The sequence below is a fragment of the Clupea harengus genome, chromosome 14 (assembly GCF_900700415.2).
Source record: "Clupea harengus chromosome 14, Ch_v2.0.2, whole genome shotgun sequence".
NCBI lineage: Eukaryota > Metazoa > Chordata > Actinopteri > Clupeiformes > Clupeidae > Clupea > Clupea harengus.
Genome location: NC_045165.1, coordinates 9,853,793 through 9,880,497, shown reverse-complemented (window position 1 = coordinate 9,880,497; position 26,705 = coordinate 9,853,793). Strand labels below are relative to the sequence as shown.

At 45.6% G+C, this 26,705-nt stretch overlaps 1 protein-coding gene across 4 annotated transcripts in view; it reads right to left on the bottom strand.

The window, feature by feature from the left end:
* The window catches only part of akap6 (A kinase (PRKA) anchor protein 6), a 136,031-nt gene extending 111,843 nt beyond the window's left edge, over positions 1–24,188 (bottom strand). For 2 of the 4 annotated variants that reach the window (XM_012826887.3, XM_031579725.2), the window contains exons 1-2: positions 23,847–24,188; positions 4,770–5,162 (exon numbers count right to left, since the gene is read on the bottom strand). In XM_012826887.3, coding sequence (XP_012682341.2) covers positions 4,770–5,117 — 348 coding nt within the window. In that variant the 5' untranslated portion in view covers positions 5,118–5,162; positions 23,847–24,188. Of the gene's footprint in view, positions 1–4,769; positions 5,163–15,104; positions 15,428–23,359; positions 23,803–23,846 lie in introns of those variants that run through there. The other 2 variants (XM_031579723.2, XM_031579722.1) reach the window with 2 other exon arrangements.
* Positions 24,189–26,705: the final 2,517 nt, after the last annotated feature.

The following is a 26,705-nucleotide window of genomic DNA, read 5'->3' as shown; positions in this document are numbered from 1 at the left end:
TAGGTGGCAGGCCGACACAGAGCAAAGGATGTTTCCAAACAAACGCTCAACCCCTCTTCCCCTTTCATGTCAGCAAGCCTGAGGCTGCCTACCGCATTTACACAGCCTGACAAAGACATGTTGGAAAATAGCAGAATATTCACAAACTAAAACTATAACTAACCTTAAATCGTATAATTAGTGCGCAGCGTCGACACATCGTCAGCGGTTATGCACTCTACATTTCAAACATGTAAACATATGATATCAGAAATGATTTGGTTCTGCTATTAGTGGTCATAAATTCAAGGTATTGATTACAGAGGAGCGGGTGGCCACGATTGAAGCGAGGCGGGTAAACCTTAAATAGATTGAGGAAAAACAGTTGAAGGCAGATTAAGAGATTTGCTTGAAAGACAGAAAGAGCAGTGTGTGTGTGTGTGTGTGTGTGTGTGTGTGTGTTTGTGTGTGGGTGTTGTTGACAGATACAGAGACAGCCAGGGAAGTACCAGAGCTTGCCTAGGCAGACATCTTATGTCATTACCGATGGCAAAAGAAAAGGGTGGAAGAGAAAGAAAACTGAGTTGACAACGAGAGAAAAAGCGAGTGAGACAGAGAGTGAAAAAATGAGAGGAAAAATGAGAGGCAAATGAGAGGAAACGTTAACGCTGAATAGGGAATTAGATTAGTTTGATCTGTAGAGTCTCTGATGACCACAACACTAGCGAGATTCTGCACACGCAAAGAGCTATGAAAGTCAAACAGAGGCTGCCTCTGACTCTCCTCAATGTAGGCCATGATTCCTGATCTATTTTAGAGGGCAATTTGTTGCTGATGTCATGTCTTAATGTTTCTGTCTGGGTTTTGGGGAGAGAATATGCAGAGGCCCTGGCACAGAACACACACACACACACACACACACACACACACACACACACACACACACACACACACACACCGTGAGCCACATTGAGTCATTGTCTCGTGGGAATCAGCGACACAAAGACATCAGTCACACTCAGAGCCCAGATCTGGATTCAGAAGGTCACGTGGTCTGGAGTCTTCAGGCAAACAATGCCACCTCTTCAGGAGGCCCAGAGATAGGTGGCCATCTCTCCCCCCTTTTAAAAGACACCAGCTCTCACAGACAAAACAACATTTAGCTATTCATCTATTAATCTTTCCATCTCGCTCGCCAATTTAATTTCCATAAATCAGCTGTGCTTATTTACATCTACATGTTTTCATTTGGAAGACACTTTTATCCAAAGCAACTTACAAGTAAGGTACAAGCTCCAGTTAGTTAGGAGATCCAATGAGAATGCACCATAATACTAATGCTAGTCAACCTGTCAGGACTAGCATATCCATATGTATCCATTTAGACCAAATAAAATGATGAATTTGAGTCATGTAGTAACAGTCCTGGTGGAGGTGAGGTGATGGTAAATGCTGTGGTGGATGATGAAATGGTGACTCAGGTCTACCCTGGCTGAATGTGATCCTTCCTCTTTAGACTCCATCCTCACGGCCATGATTTATTAAGCACATCCAAGAGCTCTCCCGGCAGCAAGTTGGCCATGACGGTTATTAAAAGACCCTGACATCAGTCACTGCGGTGTGCCCACTTCCTCCTCCTCCCAAAAAAAAACAACCACCAAAAAAAAAACTATGGTGCACCAGCACTTTATTTTGGGAGCAAGCAGTAATGCAATTTAAGCACTGAATGCACCTGTTTTTCTGCTCCAATGACCAACTTGAACTTGATTTTTTTGTTGTTGCTGTTGTTATGACTGGCAGATGTGTTTGTTACGGGGGAACAGTGGTGTCCACACACACACACACACACACACACCACCCTGTCCTGCCTTCACCCCTACATGGAGGCACACACATTCACGACTCAAGTCTCAACAACAACAACCCAACCTCCAGCTTACCCATAAGAGATTTCACTGTGTTTTGCTTCTTTTGAAGCCTTGTGTGATCAAACACACAAGCGGCATCCATATTTAGCTCAGCACGTGCCCTGTGCACGCTCCTGTCGACCCCGTTGCATAACTCAAACATCTATATTTAATAGCACAGAAGCACGGAGATGGCTAATTTATGCATTATTGTGCATTTAAGCACTACAAAATTACATAAGAGAAACTAATGGGAAGTGATAGAGAGTGGTGAAAAAAAATGGTTTATTCAGGAGTTAAGTGGGCCCTCAGCATTTTAAGGAAGGCAGTATCATTAATTAGATGGGCTGGGCTGGGATGAGACACTTTTGGTGAAAATTTACACCCAACACACAAACACAAATGTAGACCCAACATACAAGCAACGTAAACACAACGTCTTAGGGGGGGGTGGGGGGTCCCTGGTAGCCTTTTAAAACTCTTAACTTGAAAAGACATTCATGAATGAATGATGCCCTTCCACTAAAACCAAAAAAAAGACAGTTATGTAACATGCTTTCTGAATTTAGATGTAGACACTGGTGTAGAGTGAATGTGCAGAGCCGGCCGGCGGGTCTACAGCACAATCAGAGGAGAGAGAAAGCAGGCATGGAACAAGATGGGATTATCCTGCATTGCTTAAAGAGACCAAGCTCCATACAGGGCTACAATGAAAACCTTCAACACCATATAGGAGAAAGAAACATCTTGATAAGATTTTTTTTTTTTTTTTTTTAGAGGACTACGCTTAGAACTTTCTTAAACTTTTTTTTTAGTGCATCACAAAGACCTAAGGCCATAAAGGGGAAACTACTGCATACAGTCTTAGCTAGGCTAAAGTCATTGAGTTGACACAGAGCCCAAATCCTGATAAAACACATGCCTACAAAGGAGATGTAAACAAATGTATCCGCTGAATGACTTGATGTAATCTGCAATGTCACTACATTGCATTAGATGATGTAATCACCTCCTTCAAAAACACCAATTTCTTTTCATTTTTGTTTATCGTCTCCTCCGCTGGTATCAGTTCCCCCACCACCTCCAACGCCAGCACCCACACATTACATCACTGGCCACAGCCCTGCCAAGCATGACCCGAGAGGATTAAAACACAGCGTACACTAAGATCAGACGGCGTAATCATTACCACAGAGATGATCAGCCCAGCTACGCCAATCTCTTCGGGAACAGAGCTCTTGTACTGAGAAGTGTTAGCTTTGTGTGCTAATATGCTAGCCTAGCAGGGCCATTGCCGGGGTTGGGAGGAATGTCTCAGTTCCTCAGTCACCGGACTAAGACGTCAACAATATAGAGCCATTTCCAAAAAAGGCTGACTGATAATGCTGTTCCAGAGTCAGCACTGTTGAAATGAGAGTGCTTATGCCCATTAGAGAGCTAAGTCAATAAAGTTTAAAGTTCAAAGTTTCCAGCAGGCTACTCTAGTTTCCGGACAACACATTTAAAAACCATATATTTCAGTGGCATAAAATCAATAACAACATATATGATAATAATATAATAAAATTATATTGACAACAATGACAACAAAGATGTTGTGCTATGACTTGGTCAATGAAATTCGCCACACAGTTTTGGTGTTCTACATTGGAGGGGGTTAGCGTGCAGTGACCTCACCCCTAACTCAACCAGATAGTCAGCCCTGTGTTAATTAAAGAGCTGGTTGATGACCGTTCCAATCCAATCCCATTCAGTCCCAGCTCACGCTGCTGGTGGATTGATCTGATTGAAGCTCACTTAATCCCACATCAGAGATATTCCAAACAGCCTCTACGGCTGGTATTGATATCGGTATTGGTTTGCGATAAATGAATCTGCACAGACAGACAGATTAATCCTCAACTGTCCCCAGGTGAGGTCAGGAGGGTTCATACATATGGGGCGCCGAGAGAAACAGACCTTATTTCGTATACAGAACGTATTCTGTGATAACAAAACAGAACAGAACCAGAAAACAAAACGGAGGATTTATTGTCGTGAATTACAGAATTACTTTTGTTTATAAATATGAGTTTATTTAGTCCATTCTGCATTTTGCCTTTTGTCCATAAACAGTCAATTCAGTGTACAACATGAATCATCTGGTTTTGTTTTTTTTGTATGAAAGAATGTGCTCTCTTCAATATTCCATGGACACAATGCTAACGTGTTTGTGTTTTTTGTGGACAAAAGGCAGTATGGCGTTACATGATCGTGTAATAAACGAGAGCCCATCGCAGCACAGAATGTGTTCTGTATACAAATTAACGTCTGTTATACTTGGCGCCTCATAGGTTCATGTACTGATCTGGTTTACAAGGTTTCTAAAATCACAGACAAGACGCATATTCTTAACCAAGTGAACAGGGTATACCAGTCACAAGCGATGAGGAAACACAACACGTAACTAACTAATCAACTAACTAATCAACAGAAAACTGGCTTTGTCACAGCAAAATAGAGGTACGGACTTAGCAACGTTCCCCACCCCTAAGATGTTCCCTTTTTTCATGGGTCATACCCCTCTTTGTCCCCTCTCAGTGAATGTCACCTCTATCAGTTGAGGGCAGAGGGCATTAAAGAGGGGTCAAAGGTTGCTTGGGCACGCCCGAGGGAATTCGGCCAACAACATTACTAGGCACACTGGCCCAGAGGCCATCTTTCTGAAGCCCAGTTTGAAGACAGATGGTCACCTTTGACCCGCTGGAGGACCTCTTCCATGTACAAAGCTAGAGTCTGGGCCAAGTCTGTGGGTTTCATCTGTGATGGTTCTAAACTGAGAACACGCTTGGCCTCAGAGAGGTGACCAGAGGGTGTCAAACCATGAAGGGGAGAAATCCCTACCTTGAGTTGCACCAGATGCACGTCCACGTGCTTGTTTTGGGAGTCCTGGTGCACATAGTGGGTGAGGTCCCGCACCCTGTCCGTGGTGGCCCTCAGCCAGGTCTCGATCTCGGGCAGGTGAAGCACCACCTTCCAGTCCGCCCCCGTGTGCAAGGGCGGGGGCTTCTGGTACCTGCTGCGCCCGGGGTAGGACACCTGGGCGGCGTGCATCTCCGCCGCCCCGTTGCTGCTGCTGGTCTCGGCTGGGCTGGGCTCCTCCTCCCTAGGGCTGGGCTCCAGGGTGGGGGTGACGGAGGTGATCATGGGCGAGGCGGCCTCGCTGGCCATGGGTGACACGGCGACATTCATGGTGAGAAACGGCTAGATCCTATGGGGGGGGGTCCTCTGAGTCAGCTAAGGAGAGAACGAAGGAAGCAGAGAGGTTAGGAAAGATAGAAAGGCGGGGGGGATGGAGAGACACATTAATAAATAAACAGAAGCCAGATTATGTTTAATATATGGGGGGAGCCAGCTGGGTAATTTGTAATGCAAATCCACAGGCACGGATCTCTTTTAAGATACACTGGTGAATAAATTGGCAGTCATTGGCTCGTAGCTCGTATTATAGAGCTACAAGTCCGGAAGGGTTTGCCTCTCTCTTGAGTTTTACACCATCAAGAGATGCTGAGCATGTGTAAGTGCGTGCGCTTCTTTCATGCTGTCACTCCTTCTCTTCCCCACACAGTCCTATGCACACTGATGACGTTCTCAGAGGTATGATGTGTTTAACATGAGGGGTAATTCATTTACTAAAAAGCAGGCCTAAAAAAACCTCTAAATCACAAAAAAATCAGAAACAAGCACCAACTGAGTCTTATGCTGTCTTATTATCAAAAAACATTTTCATCCCCGGTAGTAGATTAAAATAAGACCTCCTTCGCATTTCTTATTGTGTACCTTTGCTCTCCCCCTCTCTCTTTCCCTCTCTCTATCCCTCTCTCTATCTAAACAGAAGCTGCATCCTCAGCTCCTTTAATAACTCTCCCTCTTGTTTAATTCCAGTAATTACAGGGCCATCAGGCTCCAGGGCCCTGCTGGCTCACACTGTTGCTAATTCTCCAGCTGCCCCCGCCGAGAGGCAGATCCTCGTTAATCCATCCCCAGAAAGTAATCCCTGCCTCAGATCCCTGGGCTCTGCCAAACACCACTCACCAACTCACTCCAATCGGGGGTCACGTCAGGCTCCCATTACACCCCCATGCACAGGTATGTAAGTATACTGTACTCTACAACAAGGGGGACACTGAGTATTTAGGAGTATCAGGGACTATAGTGTGGTGAGATTGCTGTGAATTGGAACAATAATACTTATGTTACCTTTAACATTTGGCTGCTACACATACACTCACTGACACACACACACACACACACACACACACACACACACACACACATTTACATTACTTTCACATTTAGTCATTTAGCAGACGCTTTTATCCAAAGCGACTTACATATGTATACACATTTTACCACATAGCAACCTTCTGATTACTAAACGACTTCTTTACCTCCTTCTTTACCTCCTGTACCACTGCCGCCCCACCCACACACACACACACACACACACACACACACACACACACACACATTCATATTACACATTAAAAATTAGCTTATGACTAAGTAGTAAACTGGTATCAGCAGCCCTATCGAATGAGCCCAATTAAAGATCTGTTCCATATGAGGACTCTGTTAACGATGCAGGGGATCTGGGGGATCAGTGCGGCGGCCGTGAGCGTGAGCCAGATATCTAAATAAAGAGGGTGGCATGCCGATGGCACCAGAGGCACCGTGTCACGTAAGGTCACGCTGTCACGGCTCATGTGTAGCAGCGATGTGAACTTGTTACCGTGAGAAGGCCAATCGGATGCCGGCCGCTCAGCAGGCGTGTAAACATGAAGATGTGACACGGCTGTAATCTTTATCTGGGTGTGTGCGGTGGAGCGGGTTATTTAATAGTTCACAGTTCAAAAGTGCAGTACAACCTATGGGCAGTAGTAGGCATTGCTGGAGCGTATCCGTGTGTGCCATATTTGTTACCTAACATGGATTCTGTTCCACATAGTTCATTCTGCACTGTGTAATAAGGACTTTGGGAAGCAAATGGGGCGGTATATTTAGAACAGTGTTTCTCAAACTTTTTCAGACCAAGGACCACTTAGCTAATAAAAAAAAACTTGCGGACCACCTAACTAAATAGTATATCTCCGGAACAACAGGCCTCCTACCCAGACCTGGCGCCAGACAATTGTTAGCGGCACATGATTTTCGCGGGTGGGCTCTCCTTTTTTACATACTGATAGGCTAGTTATATAGTTATGACAAGCTCTAGGCAAAGCATCTGGAACCCTGCTCCATGCGTGACTTGGTTATGTTACAAACTATAGTTCGCTCACAGCCTCATGTTCCCAGCACACACTCAGACACGCCAATGTATCACACAACACAACCAATAAACACAACAATGCGCATACCGACCACACCACCGCATTAATTCACTACCAACAGAAGGCTAGCCGACTGGCATTAATATAGCCATCCTAGTAGTCAACTTTTCATAATTAAGATTTGTAAATGATCTACCGTCACACAACACAGAATATAGTTATCATCTTGCTGTCTCCGCAGCGGGAGAAAAAAACGCTGTTTGAATGCAGCTCCGCGGCGTGATGATGCCAACTGCGGCTGAACCATCTCGCCGTTGCACCTTCTCCTACTGTCTGTGTCAGGGGCTTTCTCATTTAATTTTCTTTTCATTGTCCCTGTCTTAAGCCACCAATCCATGACCTTGTTAATAGATTAGGCAACTCTTTAATAGATTTGGCTACTACTGACTGTGTTCTCTTCGTTCTGAGTTGTATGTTAGAAATGTCGCAATAATTTACTTTTGGCCGTCGCGGACCATTACGGGGCACTGGCGGACCACCAGTGGTCCGCGGACCACACTTTGAGAACGACTGATTTAGAATGAGCAAAGTCCTCTCTTCAGATAAGCTTGAGGAAAATTTTGAAAATTGGTTTTGCAAAATTCAAATAATGCTAGGCAACTGTTCTAAAATCAATGAGCCTTTAACATTAGCTCCTACGCCAGTAGCCTCTTTCAGGACTTTCTAAATGTTGGCCACCCCAGGTGCCATCCAAATGTCCCTCAGACATTTCTGTAAAAAAGGGAAGTGCCTCCTCAATGTGATTTTTACAGCACTACAATCTTTGCCATAACCAATATTCAGCTATTGAATGCACTTATATTGATGGAGCCATTGATTGATGGAGGCCAATGATAACATCACATTTGTACAGCATCCGTCCCCAACCCCAAATGGAATTATCTTGAATAGACAGAAAAAATGTAAGATAATAATCTTAAATACACAAAAACATTGTATGACTTCCACAGAGAATCGGCAAAAAGGACAAACTACCATGAAGTCTTTAAGTATCGTATAAATACTCTAATGTGCTTAGCCTTGTGTGAGAGTCTATGCAACGTGGAATCAGACAATTGTTGATTCTGAATTTAAGATTAAGTAAGTCTTATCCCCACTTGGAAGAAACATGGTCTGTCTGCTGCGTTCCTTGGAGTCCATCGGGCATCCAAAATCTATTTATGGGATTAGTTGAATAACCGCCAAGATAATCTGTTCACCCTCTTCACATACTTGGAGAGATCAGCCCATCCATCCATCCATCCCTTTCTCTATCTCTTTCTCTCTCTCACACATGAATGTAAGTATAAAATGAGGGTATTACTTCTGTGATTTGAATTAGACAGATGGATATACACGCATATACGCATATACACACACATACATATGCAAACTACACTACAGTTCTAAAAGAGAGAAACTAAAAGAGTTCATGAGAGGTGAACTTGTGTCACTTAAAAAAAACTAGCCTCCTGGATAGGATTAGGAAGATAACCCAATAGAGCTTCATTGCCCTGGCAGACAGAGGGTACTATGAGCAGGATAAACTACTGATCCAAAGGCAACACAGAGCTCTGAAGGCACGTCTAAAACCAACCACAAGGTCACTTTTTCAATGGCCTTTTATAGAATTCCTCTTCCACAAGCATGATCTTGGGAAAAGTACACAGAACAACTGGGATCCATTCAGGCATTTCAGCTGACTTTCGGACCCTGGTTCACTCGTTCGACCTACAACAGGTCCCCACTCCTCCAACTCACAAAGCAGGAAAAGAGCTTGACCTCATCCTTGCTCGGAACTGCACCACGGACAACCTAACGGTAACCCCTCTGCATCTCTCCGACCACTTTTTCATTCGCTTCGATGTTCGGCTCATTGAGCAACCCTCTGTCCCCCCTCCGATGGTCTCGTTCCGGCGCAACCTCCGCAACCTCTCTCCCACCCACATTTCCTCTCTGGTTTCTTCTGCTCTTCCACCTTTATCCACTTTCTCCTCACTAGGTGTCGATGATGCCACAGAATCTCTCTGCTCCACTCTGAGCTCATGCTTGGACAGTTTGTGTCCACTTTCCACCAGACCTGCTCGATCTACCCAGTCTCATTCGTGGCTGAGTGATACCCTCCGAACGCAGCGCTCCAATCTCAGAGCGGCTGAGAGAAAGTGGCACAAATCTGCAGCACTGGACAATCTTGCAAGCTACCAGACACTGCTGGCCTCCTTCTCATCCAGCATCACTGCTGCTAAGAAGACTTTTTTCAATGACAAGATCAACGGTGCAACTGACGCTCGGAAACTATTCTCCACCTTCAAAACTCTGCTCTACCCTCCTCCTCCTCCCCCAGCTACTAACCTCACTGCTGATAACTTTGCTTCCTTTTTCACAGAGAAAGTGGCAGCCATCGGGAAACAGTTCGACCAACTGTCTCCCCCCCCTAAGGGCGCAACCGTCAATGGCTCATCATTTCCTTCTTTCATCCCTCTCAGCGAGAGTGAGGTCTCCAAAATCCTAACAGGCAGCCGTCCAACTACATGTCCGCGGGACCCCATCCCATCCAACATCCTTCAAGCCATATCGCCTGCCGTCTCACCGGCAATAACACAGGTGATTAATGCTTCATTTAATTCTGGAACATTTCCTTCTTATTTCAAAGTGGCTCGGGTAACGCCGCTGCTCAAGAAGCCGTCTCTCGATCCCACTCAGGTAGAAAACTATCGACCGGTCTCACTTCTCACGCTCCTTTCTAAAACCATTGAGAGGGCAGCTTCCAAACAGGTTACAGAGTTCCTGTCAAAGAACAATCTCCTCGATCCAAACCAGTCTGGATTCAAAAGCGGTCACTCCACCGAAACAGCCCTGTTGTCTGTAACGGAGGCCTTAAAAACAGCTAGAGCAGCAGCTCAATCCTCGGCTCTTGTCCTGCTTGACTTATCAGCTGCGTTTGATACAGTCAACCACCGCATCCTTCTGTCCATACTGTCAAGTATGGGCATTTCTGGAAATGCGCACTCCTGGTTTGAATCCTACCTCACTGGGCGCTCGTTCAACGTGTCTTGGCAAGGTCAGCTGTCTGTACCTCACCTCCTCACCACTGGGGTGCCCCAAGGCTCGGTGATGGGACCACTTCTCTTTGCCATTTACACCACCTCGTTGGGCCCTATCATCCGCTCGCATGGGTTTTCCTATCACTGTTATGCCGATGATACTCAACTGTTTCTGTCTTTCCCTCCTGAGGACACCACGGTCTCTGCGCGGATCTCGGACTGTCTGGCTGATATATCCACATGGATGAAAAATCACCACCTTCAGCTGAACCTGGCCAAAACGGAGCTGATGGTCTTCCCAGCCAAACAGGTCATCCACCATAACATCAATATCAATATTGACTCTTTATCTCTTGTTCCATCCAAAACAGCAAGAAACCTGGGGGTCATTATTGATGACCAACTGACCTTCACGGCCCACATCGCCTCTGTCTCCAGGTCGTGCCGCTTTGCGCTATGCAACATCCGCAAAATCAGGCCGTACCTAACCCAGTATGCCACCCAGCTGCTGGTGCAAACCTTGGTGAGTTCCCGCCTGGACTACTGCAACGGGCCTGCCGGCTTGCGTGGTGAAACCACTACAGATGATCCAGAACGCGGCGGCGCGTCTGGTGTTCAACCAACCGAAAAGGGCACACGTCACCCCGTCTGGTGTTCAACCAACCGAAAAGGGCACACGTCACCCCGTTACTCATTGAGCTTCACTGGCTGCCAGTAGCTGCTCGCATTAAGTTCAAGTCACTTATGCTTGCCTACAGAGTGCTTGATGGTTCTGCTCCCACCTACCTAAATGCTCTTGTAAGGGCAAATGTTACATCCAGGACGCTGCGCTCGTCTAGTGAGCGTCGTTTGGCACTGCCGTCTGTGCAAGCACGGCAATCCAGACTATTCTCATTTGTAGTTCCACGTTAGTGGAACGAACTGCCTAGTACTACCAGAGCAGGGGCGTCCCTCTCTACCTTCAAGAAGCTTTTGAAGACCCAACTCTTCAGAGAGCACCTCCCTTCCTTACTGGCACCTGACTAGCGCTTAACTTGCACTTCAGCAGTTACATTCCTGCACTTCTTTTTCCTTTTTTCTAGGTCGTTGTTTTCTAATTCTCATGTAAAGTGGTATTTATTGTTACACCATGCTTTTTATTGCTCTTAGCTTGACTGTTCTCTCTCTTGTACGTCGCTTTGGACAAAAGCGTCTGCTAAATGACTAAATGTAAATGTAAATGTAAATGTAAATTTATGACAGAGTTTTGTCTCTAGAGCTTTTTAAGACTTTCCCATTTTCAACAACTACCATGCTGTTCCCAGCATGGTCCTATGTGAAGCAAATATTCATGGGAAAAAACATGATAATAGTGGCTTAACAGGAGCACCAAACAACACCAGATGAGATATTGCATTTTAATCTGAAAGAAAAGCTTGAGAAATATTTCTGTATTTCAAAGTATTTAGGAATGTATCATATACCCCCATGTTTTTTTTTAAGGCAAATAAAATATCACCACCAAAGTAACACCAATAACACTGACATATCTAACCAAGCTAACCCTATCATACACGGCATCATACGAGATGCGATCAAAAAGTTCAGAGACTGTTCCTGTTGGGAACAAACAGAGCATGGCGCAGTAATGTGTGTGCAGCTGGAACAAGCAGTGACTTTCATGAGTCACTTCACACTGTCAACATCAGGACCTGTGTTACACCTCGTTTTTGTGACCACATGCACTTGCTCATTTGCAATTTTTCTATGGACCTCAAACTTGAGCAGAGGGCAAACATCAAATTCTGTGGTAAACTCGGGTTAAAGTCTGCGAGGATTTCTGTCAACAGGCCCGGGTTGACCCAAACTTCATGTTGAGGATCATCTGCGGTAACGAGAGTTGGGTCTACAGCTACGACCCAGAGACCAAACAGCAGTCTTCACAGTGGAAGAGTCCGCACTCTCCAAGGCCGAAACAATTCATCACTCACAGTCACACTTTCAACACCGAGTTCTACTATAATGTCCTAAGGCGTCTGAGGGAGAACATTCAGCGCAAACAACCTGAACTGTGACGCAATGGTAGTTGGGTGCTCCATCATGACAATGCGCTCGCTCACCGTGTGTGGAAAACTCGCAAGTTTTACGGCCGCAACATACATATTTCACATCCAACATCGATACATCGAGCATCAATTCAACTCAATTCATATAGCGCCAAAACAATATACAGTAGGGAAAATAAGTATTTCAACCCCTGCCGATTTCGCAAATTTGGCCACTTGCAAAGAAATGTGTGATCTATAATTGTAATGGTAGGTGTATTTTAACAGTGAGAAATAGAATATCAACAAACAAATCCAGAAAACTGCATTTTATAACATTTATGACTATTTGTATTTGATGCAGAAAATAAGTATTTGAACCCCCAAGCAAACAGAAAGAATTCTGGCTCCCAATGACCAGTAATGTGCCCAAGAAGCACACAGATTAGTCCTCATTAGGCCTAACAAGGTGCACCTGATCTCAACTGGTGACGTGTATAAAAGAAACCTGTCCAAAGAATCATACTTCACACCTTCAACCTCACCACCATGGGCAAGACCAAAGAGTTGACCAAGGACGTCAGAGATAAGATTGTAGACCTGCACAAGGCTGGAATGGGTTACAAAACCATCGGCAAGCAGCTTGGTGAGAAGCAGACAACTATTGGTGTGATTATTCGGTAATGGAAGCAACACCAAACAACTGTCAATCGCTCTAGGTCTGGGGCTCCATGCAAGATATCCCCTCGTGCGGTATCGGTGATCATCCGAAAGGTGCAGAATAACCCCAGAACTACACAGGGGGAGCTTGTGAATGATCTCAAGGCAGCTGGGACCACAGTCACCAAGAAAACCATTGGCAACACACTACGCCGAAATGGTTTGAAGTACTGCAGCACTCGCAAGGTCCCCCTGCTCAAAGAAGCACATGTACAGGGCCGTCTGAAGTTTGCCAATGAACACTTAAATGATTCTAAGGAGGATTGGGAGACAGGATGTGGTCAGATGAGACCAAAATCAAGCTCTTTGGCATCAACTCGACTTGCCGCTTTTGGAGGGGGAAGAATGCTGAATATGACACCATCCCCACCGTCAAGCATGGAGGTGGAAACATTATGCTTTGGGGCTGTTTCTCTGCCAAGGGTACAGGACGACTCCACTGCATCGAGGGGACTATGGATGGGGCCATGTAACGTGGAATATTGGGCTTGAACCTCATTCCCTCATTCCCTCCAATTGAAAACGCAACCTTAAGCATTTGGAGAGGATCTGCAAAGAGGAGTGGACCAAAATCCCTCCTGAGATGTGTGTAAACCTGGTGACCAACTACAAGAAAAGTCTGACGTCTGTGCTTGCCAACAAGGGTTATTCCACCAAGTACTAAGTCATGTTTTGCTAGGGGTTCAAATACTTATTTTCTGCTACTTATCAAATTTAAATTAAGTCATAAATGCAGTTTTCTGGATTTTTTTGTATATATTCTGTTTCTCACTGTTAAAATACACCTACTATTATCGGCAGGGGTTCAAATACTTGTTTTCCCCACTGTAATTGTCTCCAGGTGCTTAACAGAGCCCAGAGCCTGGGCCCCCTTAGTGAAAGCACAATGGCGACAGTGGCAAGTAAAAACTCCCTGTTAATCAGGAGGGAGCCTAAAGCAGAACCACGGCCCATAATGGGCGACCCATCTGCTTTAGGTCGGCCGGGAGGAGATAGGAAGGGGGGTGGGGGTTGTGTGGCAGAAGGGGAGCATCAGTAAGCAACAACCTTTCAGACATCACCCTAGTGTTTCAGTAGGACAAGACAAGTAGGCCAGTTGAGATATGTATCGTATCACATCGGAAATCAATGGCCTGTGTACAATACGTTCTGCACGCTGTTAATATACAAACTATGGGTCCCTGCATGCACTGATTAAAAAGCAATATAATTAGATAAGTTATTTAGCCAATGTGGCTTCCTGGCATTTGCAAGTCAACAGGAAATGACAGTGTGCTTCCTCATTATTTATCCTTCTGGAGATGACAGTGCCTTAATTGATACTGAAGCTGACACACACTTTATGTTTCTCAGTGGGCAGAGTGGGAGCTGGATCATATCCGCTTGGAAATGTGGCCCACACATACACTTTCTCTACCTTTTACTCCTCGACACAGTCTCTCTCTCTCACACACACACACACACACACACACACACACACACACACACACACACACCCACATTATCACCCAATACACTGTGCCAAAGTATCATGCAAGAACACACAATCTCACGCCAATGCACAACTGTCAAGGGCAAAATAACTGCAATTTTCCATGCTGCAGTGCATCTCTCTACCTCTCTCTCGTTCTGTGTTCTCTTTCCATCTCTCTACCTCTCCCTCGTTCTGTGTTCTCGTTCCGTCTCTCCCACTTGGCTCCTCAGTTCTCCCCTCTCTACCCAGTGCCATGCTACTCCTACCCCCCTCTCCCACCCTCCACCCCTCCCCACCCCCTCCATTGGCATCAGCAGCAGTGGCATCGCTGCTCTCTCCCTGGCACACGGTCCACGGCCCCTGGGCCCCTCAGAGGCGGCTGACAGGCCTGCTCCTTCTCCTGCTCCTGCTCTCAGTGATGGGGGCCGACTGAGAGCAGGAGCCGCGTCAGATCACATACCAGAGTAAAACCCCAAGCACACACACACACACACACACACACACACACACACACACACACACATACACACACACACACACACACACACACACACACACACACACTCCTCACACTTACTCACTACGGCAGAGAACAGACAGACACTCACAGCTCCAGCACATCTCATCCTTCACTCCAAAAAAGGGAATCCGTTCCAGGACGTGGTCGCTGCTACTCTAGTGCTGCCGTTTGTAGCCGTGCTCTTGCTGGGACACTGGTCCTCTCAATTCCAAGTGGTTCAAGGTCTAAGCAGCATCCATTCCAAGCTTGTGCTCTTAATTACTTGTCTCCCGAAAAAACAGACGTCTCTGTCTCGCTCCCTCTCTCTCTCTCCTCGTCTTGTATGTTTTCATGGCCCTCCCTCCATCTATTAAATGATTCGGTTGAATGAGTGAGTGAGTAACAGCCACAGCAGAACACGGCTTCGGTCCATGTGCGCATGTGTTTGTGTGGAAGAGGGGGAGGGAGAAAGACAGAGGAAGGGAGAGAGAGAGGGAGGGAGGGAGAGAGAGATAGAGAGAGAGGGAGAGGGAGAGAGATAGAGAGAGAGGGAGGGAGGGAGAGGGAGAGAGAGAGAGAGAGAGAGAGGGAGGGAGAGAGAGAGGGAGAAAGAGAGAGAGAGAGGGAGGGAGAGAGGAAATCCATGCTGCACTGTAAGCCCCTCCCTTATGTAAACACACTTTCCTTCACTCCTCTATTGGATTCTGATTCCAGTATTGATTGATGATGCCGTATTGAAGACCCCTCAAACACAAATGGATGCCTGTTCTTTGACATCCACTAGCTACAGTAAATAAAGGACAAAGAAAGCTTCTTTTCTTGCTTTGTCTCTCTGTTCCTCCTTCATCCCTGTCTATAGTACACACACATTTCAGATAAAATCTTTTAAAATCAGACCCTTCATGTTAGTGAACTAAAACATTTGATGGCTTTATCAGCAAACAGAGTACTTACAGTATAATGGTCATGGTGACCATTATAGGTGAAAGTACATGGTATGGTGGTGAGAGGCACAAATGAAGTATTTTCTTCTATATGGATCTTCTCTCTCTCTCTCGCTCTCTCTCTGTAGTGAGGAGCAGAGCAGGGCAGCACGCCCTGGGGAGCAGTGATGTCATCCCCCAGCATCCCACTCACTTCCTCTGCCCATCAGGGCACCGGCCACAGCTCAGAGTGAGCTCATCACACGTGTGCAGCCAGGCCTTACTAAACGATCCAGAGCTGAAGCACTGGGCATGATGGTAAGAAAAAGAAAAAAAAATCCCAGCTCACTCGCTCATACACACATCCATGAATCACACAGTTCTGTTTCTATCAAAGAGCAGGTTTACATCAAGCGCTGTGTTTCACCAGCTCTGAGTGACGATCACACACACACACACCGCTCAGCCACCGACAGATATAGGTCATTGCGAGGAGAGAGTCGAGAGTGTGACTCAGCTACTTTCAAGGGAAACTGTTCTTATCAGTTTAAATTACTCCAAGCTCAAGGTGGGCTATTCAATTTGAGCAAAATTAATAATTAAATCTCATTCCTTTACAGGGCAAATTCATTAACACCTATTGTCAACATTGTTATGAAAAAAAAATTCAAGATTGTTCATCTCTGGTGAGTGGGAGAAAAAAAACGTCTAGAAAAATGAGTGCTGTTGCCTGAAGGCTGGGCTTCATCTATCCGGGGCCAAGAGCTTCTCTCAATTACGCCAGGCTCACAGCAGGCATCACTACAGGGCCGATTCCGCTGACGCGGCAGAAAAGTCCCCCTAACGAGCCACCTTAATTAGCATCCCCGAAATAGGCCAAATGGCTGTTTATCAGCCACACAGAGGCTGGGGGGCGTGGAGGAGGTTTGAGCTCGCTGACGTCAAATCAGCCCAGAGAGATAGGTTAGCAAGTTAGCTGTGCGACAAGGGGGGAGGGAGGGCGAGTGTGTGTGCACTTTACACATGGATAATTCACTGTTGTAAATAAACGCAGCTAGCACTACTGCAGAGGCTTAAAAGGCTTTGCTAATCCCATTGTAAAACACTAGGCAAAGTGTACATGTGTGTACACTTTTCTTTTCCAGGGCAACAGCAAAAAGTTTAAATGCTGGAGGCTGTTGAACAATCATACAAACCATTAACAGAAACCACATTAACGCTTTGCATGAAGGAATCAGGATTCTTTCACTGCCGTGAATTAAATGCAGTAGTGCACTTGTATAAAGCATTAAGAACACAATGTAACATTTAATACTTTTAATGTTCATACTCATAATGTTCATTATGTTTATGGTTTATGTTCACTAATATATAACTAGTGTATCCGAAATGCTGCCCTTAAAACATTGACATGTGACACAGGCTGACAGAAAAAAACTATAGCCTAAGTACTGAATCTTCCTAGCCCATAATGTTCATAGAGACATTACCAACTCTCTACCAACTACCAGACTCCAGCCACACTGTGTTTGGTCCAAAACCTTCCTACTTTCTTGCCTCGTCAGTAAGATGTGAATAAAAGCATTCCGCCAGTCGTTGCTCCTGCCACAAGGGTAAGTTTGGGAGCACTGATGTACACATAGAGTGGGATAAACCCAAAGCAGAACCAGTCCAGATTAGAGAATAATAATCTGTGTCACATAAATCTCATTCATCTTGTCTAAGAGAGTTACACTTACAATAATAATCTCTTCATACATTTTACAAAGTCTTTGCTTAAAGAGGATGACTGCCAGGCCTGCCTGCCGCTAAGGGACTACGCTACAAACTATAGGGTTACCAAAGTTACTGGGTTACCGGGGAGGCTGAATTCCAATAGCCTGAGCAGAGCTATATAAGACAAATCACAGGATCGATGGCAGCCGCTGGGGTCCATGTTCCCCTATGTTTAGCAACATGAAGTGGAGCCGCGGCGAGTAAATGAACACGGGTCTCGGATGGCTCCAGTCATGGCTGAGAGCTGGCCCCTGCTTAATCGTGTAACACTGACGTTGAGACCCCCGCCCGCCCCAACCCCCCCATGCCTGTAACTGCATTTCAAACCTATTTCCTAGCCAGCCAGTGAGTCACAGTGCCCGGCACTGGCTGAGTTATGAGAAGTGAGGCCCCACACCCCCGGGCGTCTGAGAAGTGCGGTGCGGCCGTAGACAGTGTGAGATTTGGGGGGAACAGTATTCTAACAGTAGTCTGCTGTAAGAACGAGCATGACAAAAGCGGCTGGTGGCGAGCATAAAGCTTCTTCACACCAGAAGAAAGAGTGGGCAGAGTGAGTGTGTGTGTGTGTGTGTGTGTGTGCGCAGGGAAAAACAATGCATGGATTATACTACCCAGGGCCTGCATAATTTATCGTTTTGGAGGCAGATATGTTACAGAAATATTCCCCACCACCACACACACAGACAGACAGATACACACTCAATTCTACCCACCCCACCACTCACTCCAACCCAAGGCTCTTGCCCTTGATAAAGTGAAACACAAACAGTTGATCTGGAGAGATACTGGGAGGTCAGGCAGTGTTATTTCCTTTTACTGACTCGGTCTGTGTTCCTGTACGTCAGTGTGCCTTGTGCTGTTTAAAAGGGTAGCGCAGATCCACTTGATGCTGTATTGTTTCTGTGTTCTCTATGCAAACCTCGTTTGATCTCATCCTGGTATAATAGCAAAATAACAGAACACATGTCCACGTCTGACCAAAGATGGACAGTTCACTTCACTTGGTCCCCGGGTGCTACAAGCTGCCCACTGCTCCTGGGGGGTCCTTGAGGAAGGACAGTCCAGGATGGGAAAAAGCAGAAACTAAATTCACCGCGATCTCAGGCTTACCTGCGTATGTGTGTGTGTGTGTGTCCTGTGTCGCCTCCATATATGCACGTGTGTGTTCCAGTGTGTCGTGTGTGCCATTAAAAACCTGACAAAGGTCTTTATTATTATATTATGTATAACGAAAGATCATTGTGCAGAATTATCTGGGTGTGAAAAGATACGATTTGTAAAAAAACACCAGCTCACGCTGGGTCAGAGGTATCCTCTCCAATGACAATTAGACCTGTGATGACTGGATAAACTGGCTTTAGAGGCGCTAAATCTCTGATTAAAGATGAAAATCTGTAGCTGAGATGTTCTACTCTATTCAGTGTGTATGGATAATCCCTCTGGCTTAGTTCAGAGCAATGGAAAGTCTCCAAATTCAAAAAGGCTGTGTCATTATGGTGGTAATATGTAATAAGTCAGATTTTAGAGCATATTTCTATAGTAAAGCAAAGATGCTGGTTGACCAATGAGACCTTTTATAGACTTCACAGGACACTGAGCACTGCTTTTCAGATTTTAGATAGAACAACCAAATGTTTCACTACAGACTTTAGATAGAACAACCAAATATTTCACTAATGAAAGCTTGGATGCAAGCATTCATTAAATGCAATTTTGACGCTTGATCCAATTCCCTTTCCAGAGCGTGACACAGATGAGAGGAACCTGGGCGACCTTGGAGATCAAAACGCTGAAACAAGATCAAACAGACGAGCAGGAGCAGAGACACGGAGCTGGTGAAACAGGCTCTGCATTCATTACCCTTCATAGGTACTCCAGTCCCCCCCCCCCCCCAAAAAAAAAACCAACCCAGTTGGAGGTGGTGTTCCCACCACCAGGTTCACCCCCAATTCATGCCCAACCCTTCTCCTTTCTCTGGAGCTGAACCAGAGAAACCTTCAGATGTCACCTCATCCTCAGATATGAAGGATAAAGACCAGCTGATCCATGGTTCAGAGACCAAAACTGGGATGGATGGATGACTAGTCTGGTTTTGCTTTTCTCCTTGAAAGTCTTTCTCCTTGTATTTAAACACATCTAACTCTCTCTCTCTCTCTCTCTGCAGTGTTACTATAGGGTGTTATCTATCCACATAACCTTCAGCCTCTGGCTCTATTCACAGCTAATAGAGTTGAGGCATTCTGTACAGTAAGAAAATGAAGACATATTGCTGTCTAAAGAACCCTCAATCAATACTCTCATCCGGCACACAAAGGCTGTGCGCTGCGACACAAAAGCTCTCTTATTCACTGTTTGTGCCGATTAAAGCAGAAGACAGCAGCCCTTGCTGTGCTTCAACCTGCCCAGTATATTTTAGGTACAACAGAAGTTTCAGGTCTTTTTTCTTTTCCAAGGCTATTTTGAAAACGTTGCTGATGGCTAGCATAAGTTGTGTCACAGCTGAACTCTAACAGAGTAACAGTGAGTGTATACGGCCTCACAGAGGGACGTGTCTGAAAGACAGCATCTCAGCCTCCCCTGAGCCCCTTTTAGCTGAGTCTAGTCTTACACAGGGAGGGGTTACATGATGAAGTCAGACTAGATCCAAGGCCAAGGCTGTACACACACACACACACACACACACCTATGCACGCACAGGCTATTCACACACACACACACACACACACACCTATGCACGCACAGGCTATTCACACACACACACACACACACACACACACACACACACACACACACACACACACACACACACACACACACACACACACACACACACACACACACACACACACACACACACACACACACACACACACACACACACACACACCTCTACCCACGCACAGGCTATTCACACACAACTGTCCCTCAACCCCCCACCCTGAACCACAGCAGAATGGTCCTGTGTAGTGTTCAGTGATAGCTGCTGTTCAATAATGCATTCCACCAAGAGCAGGGTCTTGATCTGAAGTCTCCGCCATTTTGAAAGGGAAAAAAACAACTGTGATTGAAGGCCACAGCAGATTCTGTCCAGCAAAACAGAGAGCTCTTATCTATAGGGTAAGGTTACATAGAAGGTCCAATGTCAGTATGTAAACCAAAACGTAAGCCCTTGATAGCTAGGAACAACAATCAATTCAATTGAATAATATCATTAAATCCATGCACATGTTGACTTGGTGTAATATTTCTCCTGTGAAAAAAATAAATCCATGTCAATAACATAGATGATAGTTGATCTATGTTGATATCAGAATGGCATTTCACTGTCAGAACTCCATTATACTCTCGTTTTACCTCTCTAATACTATGATATTACTATGCATAACATAGGAAATATAGTACCAGGCCAGGTCTATCAGTCCAGACTGCCACCTCCCACACCATTCAACAGAGGCACAGCAGAGCACCGTGCACAAATAAATACTGTATGTCTGAACACTGACAGATGTTCACTCCAACTCGGATGAGGAGAGGAGGCTGCTTCATTTGCATTTGCGTTTCCATCAGCCACAACCACATAACCCTATATGTCTGCCGGATAGTGTAAATTACCCTCGCAGTTCCGGAGGCCATCGCCTGTACATTATTGCTGAAGCTTCCACATCTGCTAGTTTAAATCAATACTGTGTTAACCCTTGAACTTCAATCTCCTGGGTTGCATGTCAGAATCCATCATCATACACAAGTTCATTATTCTTTTTCCCAGACGGCATAAAAAACAAAAAAAATGAAAACCAGGTGTGACATCAGCGCTACAGCGCTACATCAGCTTAGTAATCATTGCTGGATTCTATGACTGCAATCAATTCGAGGGAAACCTAGATGACCTAGATTACACTGTGAGTCACATGCCGTTCACCTAATATGAAAAACACATCAGGATGAAAAAGCATGTACTCATGCATGATGCAAGCTGTACAACACGTTTTAATCCTTATAAGGATCTGCACAGCTACAAAGTGGATAAGCCTCCTGGGAAAGTCGATGGCCACTGCCACTGCCACACCCTAAAAGCCTTTTCCCTCATAAAGGCTGGTCAGTCTGATGGAGGATAGAGTGCGATAACCCGAGGAGACAGAGGAGATAAAGTGACATGCCGCCCTGCCCTACCCTGCGAAATCTAATTTCAAAAGGAGTGGAAAAGGGGGGGATGCCAAGCGCAAAACATGTGCAAACTAAAAACGCTGCACATGGTACTGAAAAATGATGGCAAGGGTCATTCACTGAGAACACGTGTGCCCATTTTAATGCCACCCAAACAAAAACACACCCAAACACAAAAAAAAAAAAAAACATGCCCCAAACGCTTCTTAAAAGCCCAGCTATATAAAGCATGGATATGTTGCGCTACAGTGAGCCTGTATAAAGACGCACCTAGTGCTCGGACCCCCTGGGCGTTAGATTATGTAAGGATGTCACACAGATTACTCTCTTGCCAACATGTCCATGGTTATCAGCGAACACAGCTGATCAGCAAACCTCAGCCCCAGCCTCCCAACAGACACGCTACAGCTGAGGGGCTCTGAGGAGCCAGCAAGGCCCTCTGGAGTTCACCGGGACTCGTCTCTAAACAGTGCTGTATAGTATAACAGTTCTGGGTCACCTGCCTTGCTGAATAACAAGCTTAGAGAATGGAGTGTGTTTGTATGTGTGTGAGTTTTTTTGTATATATGTGTTCTTTGAGGGTGAAACAAAAGCAGGCAGTTGAATAGAGGTTTGTGGGTAAGGCTTCAGTAGGGGTACCCTCCACACAGAGGCATAAAAGAGGCCCCCATCCCCCTGTATACCCTTGTCTCTCACACACACACATTCACAATTCCCTAAACGTGCAGCCTCATCAACATAATAAAAACTAGGGGTCCCCTGAGAGAGAGAAGGGGTGGGGAAAACACAAGGGACTCAGTAGTTTGTCGCGTATCCCTCCCACCCAAGCACCACACACACACACACACACACACACACACACACACACACACACACACACACACACACACACACACACACAGACACACACACACACACACACACGCACACACCACCCAGCTGTCTGGGCTAGTAACACATGGTAAGCTAACGAGGCCAGCCGGCTCAGACACTGCAGCACGCGGTGAGCACCAAAGACTCAACATCCTGAGGAAGGATGGATGATGACAAGGACCACGCCTCACTACACAACACGACACAACACAACACAACGAGCAAGCCGGGCTTAGCACACCACGTAAACAAGCCTGCCTGCGTCTCAGCCACCTCTCCCCCGCCCACAGCAGACAATCTTGCCTGTGTTGAGCGCAGACAGATGATGCTCGCTGGACCAGGCCGTGGGAAGAAACAGGTTAGCATCCTAGAGGCGTGCCCTCAAAACCTACAGCACTCCAGGCTAACTGGCTAGCTAACGTTGCCCTACCACACATACACCCCCACCCCCCACTCCACCCCAAGCACAGAAGGAAACTGAGGAAGGGGGGGTAAGCTGAGAGGAATGGGTGGGGGCTCAGAAGAAACAAGCCCTGTATATATAGACACATCTACACACACACACAGTAATAGACAGTAGCTACAAACTCAGACTGGGGAAAACACAGTTAGCCTTCACCCTCCTCACCTCCTCGTGAAGAGCAGCAGAGACAGATCAGCATCTCCTACCTACCAGCGACAGATATAGCAACAATAACAAGGGCGAGAGGGCCCCCACCCACCCCTGAGTCAAACGACGGGATCCGGCCTGTGAACCCTGCAGTGGGTGGGTGGATGGGCTGGCTGGCTGACAACATGCCCTGCTCACTTGTGTATGCAGCAAGCTCCTTCCTCTGCAGGCCCCTTTAACAAAAGCAGCAGCAGCAGCAGCAGCAGCGGGAGCAGTAGCGGAGGCTGCCTTCAGCCAGCCAACTGCTCCTAACAGCGTTAGCATCAGGCTACCCACTTAAAGCCTCAGCTCTGGGCAAAGGGATTACGGCGAACACGCTTGAGCCCTGCCCACGCCTGGGATTTGTGACAGAAACAGAGAGGGAGATAGAGGCAGAGAAAACAGCAGCAGAAAGACTGCAGGAAAAAAATAACAATACAAAAGAGGATAGAAGCCAAGAACCTACCATTACCCCTCCTTCTACTCCATGTTTTTTTTTCCGTCCTGCTTTCCTGAGTGTGCTGAAGGGTGTTGCGGGAAGGGAGGGAGGTGCCTGAGATGAGATGAGATGAGATGTGAGAGAGAGAAAGAGAGAGAGAGAGAGAGAGAGAGAGGCTTTGCAGGGTTTCCTGCCTCTATACAGTACGAGCCCTGGGCTGGCTGAACAGACGGATGGGGATGATGCTGCACCTCTCAGAAGAACAGCCCTGTTGCCCTGGAAACTAAGATGTGATGGAGAGGTGATTGTGCAATGTGATTGGTCGGGGAGGAGTGGTGCTCCCGGTGCGGGGCAGAGAGGCAGGGGGAGGGAGGAGCCAGAGAGGAGAGGGGAAAGGAGGGGGGAAGGGGAGGGGCTGACCAGGAGAGAAAGAGAGAGAGAGGGATGCATGCTTGATGAGAGGATGTGGTTTCCTGTTTTTTTCTGACCACATCGATTCTGCTTCCTTTTCCTCACTCATAGGTAGGAAACTGCTTCAGGAAGCACAGTTTGCTCAGGGAAATGAGGAGACTTCTAAAATAGGGAGAATGCTAAGTGTCATCTATACAAAAGGGCGTATCACTGAAGTTGTTTTCATTTTTGTATTCCTGAAACATGACACACTCATATCATCTTGATTTTAGTGGTTACCACTGACTTAAATGGGTTCTTTTGGCAAAAAAAAAACCATTTCACATGGCTCCCCCAAATGCCATCAAAGATGAATAACTAAAACTAAATATATGTGAATTTTGTGGAAGACAACTAAAAATTGAATCTGAAGCTGAGAAAAAGATAGTGAGAACAAGGGGGGGTGTACAGTCATATTCATCTAGAGTTCTCCCACTGCTCCAACTCATTTGCAGTCTTGTCAATAGCAAATCATTCTTACTCGTATCATTGGAGTGAACAGGATTGGTCGAAGTGAAATCAATAAAATGAAATCACAATATAAGTAGGCCTACTCTTTCCCTCACACTAGATGGCAGCACATCTGTACTGCTTCATCCTCACAGTTTTTCACTTTGTCCTCTGCTGTTCAGTCAGTATGGAGAAAAAAACATTTATTTTGGTTTGCTTTTCTTTGTTGTAATTCATAAGACAGTGGAATGCTTTTATTGTCATTCATCTCTATTAAATCTGTCTGTGGTGCCAAATATGACTTAGGCATACTTTTTATTAATTTGAAGACAACCCATTTACAAAGCTGCTTGAACGTTAGTGAACCCTACAGATATGGGCATTCATTTTCTTAAAAATAAAGAAAGAAATTGAAATATCCTTAAAATGCACATCTCCACCCCAATTTGTCTACAGACACTCCAAATAATGTCCACAAAACATGATATTTAAATAATTTATTTAACAAAAGAGGACATTTTAAAAAGTAATCTTCTACAGCAACTAATCAGTCACTTGCAGTTGCTTAGGGGGATGTTTGCCCGCTTTTCCTAGCAGAACTCAGAAGTTGAGTGGGGTTTGAACTGCCCGCTTCTCCTAGCAGAACTCAGCCAGTTGAGTGGGGTTTAAACTGCCCGCTTCTCCTAGCAGAACTCAGCCAGTTGAGTGGGGTTTGAACTGCCCGCTTCCTCAGCCGTTTCATGGTTATTTTGTTGGACTCCTTCAGGTCATTATCTTGTGGAATGACCCATTTTCGGCCCAACTTCAACTCCGCAACTGATGGCATGATGTTCCATTCAAGAATGTATTGATAGTCCTGATAGTCCTCAGTCCTAATGGTTCCCTTGATTCTATGGAGTCGTCCAGGTCCCAAGGAAGGATAGCAGCCACAGATCTTCCCACATTCCCACCATGCTTCACTCCTGGGAGATGGTTCTTTTGGTGGCATCCAGTGTTGGCTTTTTACCCAACATGGCGGTTTTTATTTGTGACCAAACTGTTCAATTCATCCAAATAATTGACTTCCAGATAGCTTCGGGTTTGTTCAGGTGCTTTCTGGCAAAGTGGAGACAAGCAGCTTGTGTTTTTGTTTAGTTTTTTGAGAGCAGAGGCTTCTTCCTAGCAACCCTCCCACGAATGTCGCGTCTATTCAGCAAATCTCTACGTGTTATGTTTGAGTTGGCTTTTACCCGAGTCTTATGTTTCTTGAGAATATTTTAGAAGGGCGTCGACTTCTAGGCTGAGTTGCAGTCATTCGAAACGCTCTCCATTTGTAGATTGTTTGCTTCACACAGAGGACAGATGAAGCTGAAATTGTCAGCAGTGATTTTATCTCTCTCCCCTGACTGATGCGCCCTCACTACCCTCTTCCTGGCCTCCTCTGAGATCTCTTTTCCCTCGGCATGATTCACCTGTGTGGGTACGCTTTGGCCAAACTGACCTGGTTTCTACTCTGCTTTAATCAGTGCTGTCCAAACTCTTTCCTTAAGACCTCTCATTAAATCGGTCTGCTTGATTGGTTAATTAAGCACCAAATAATGTCCCATCTGATAATTGACTACCCCCTTAGATTCACTACTTAGATTCCATCTAAACACGTTTATAGAACTGTTGAACATAAACCTGTTATTTCATATAAAAAAAGGTGCTGATTAAGTAAGAAAGTCATGGTAAAACGATAGTAAACTCAAGGGGTTCTCATACGTTCAAGCAGCACTGCATCCATATACATACAATCCATATTGGCCCATTATTCTAAACTAGGTTTATTTAATTAAATTGGTTGACTTTTTAAACAGATTATTTTCTTCAGCTCAGCCCCATAAGTGGTACAATCTTTAAAGGCTTTAAGCCTACTGACACCTTTGAACAGTTCTTTGTCAAATTCACATGGCTTTACAGTAGCCTACACAGGTTTTTTTTTTTCATAACAAGGAGGTCTATGAA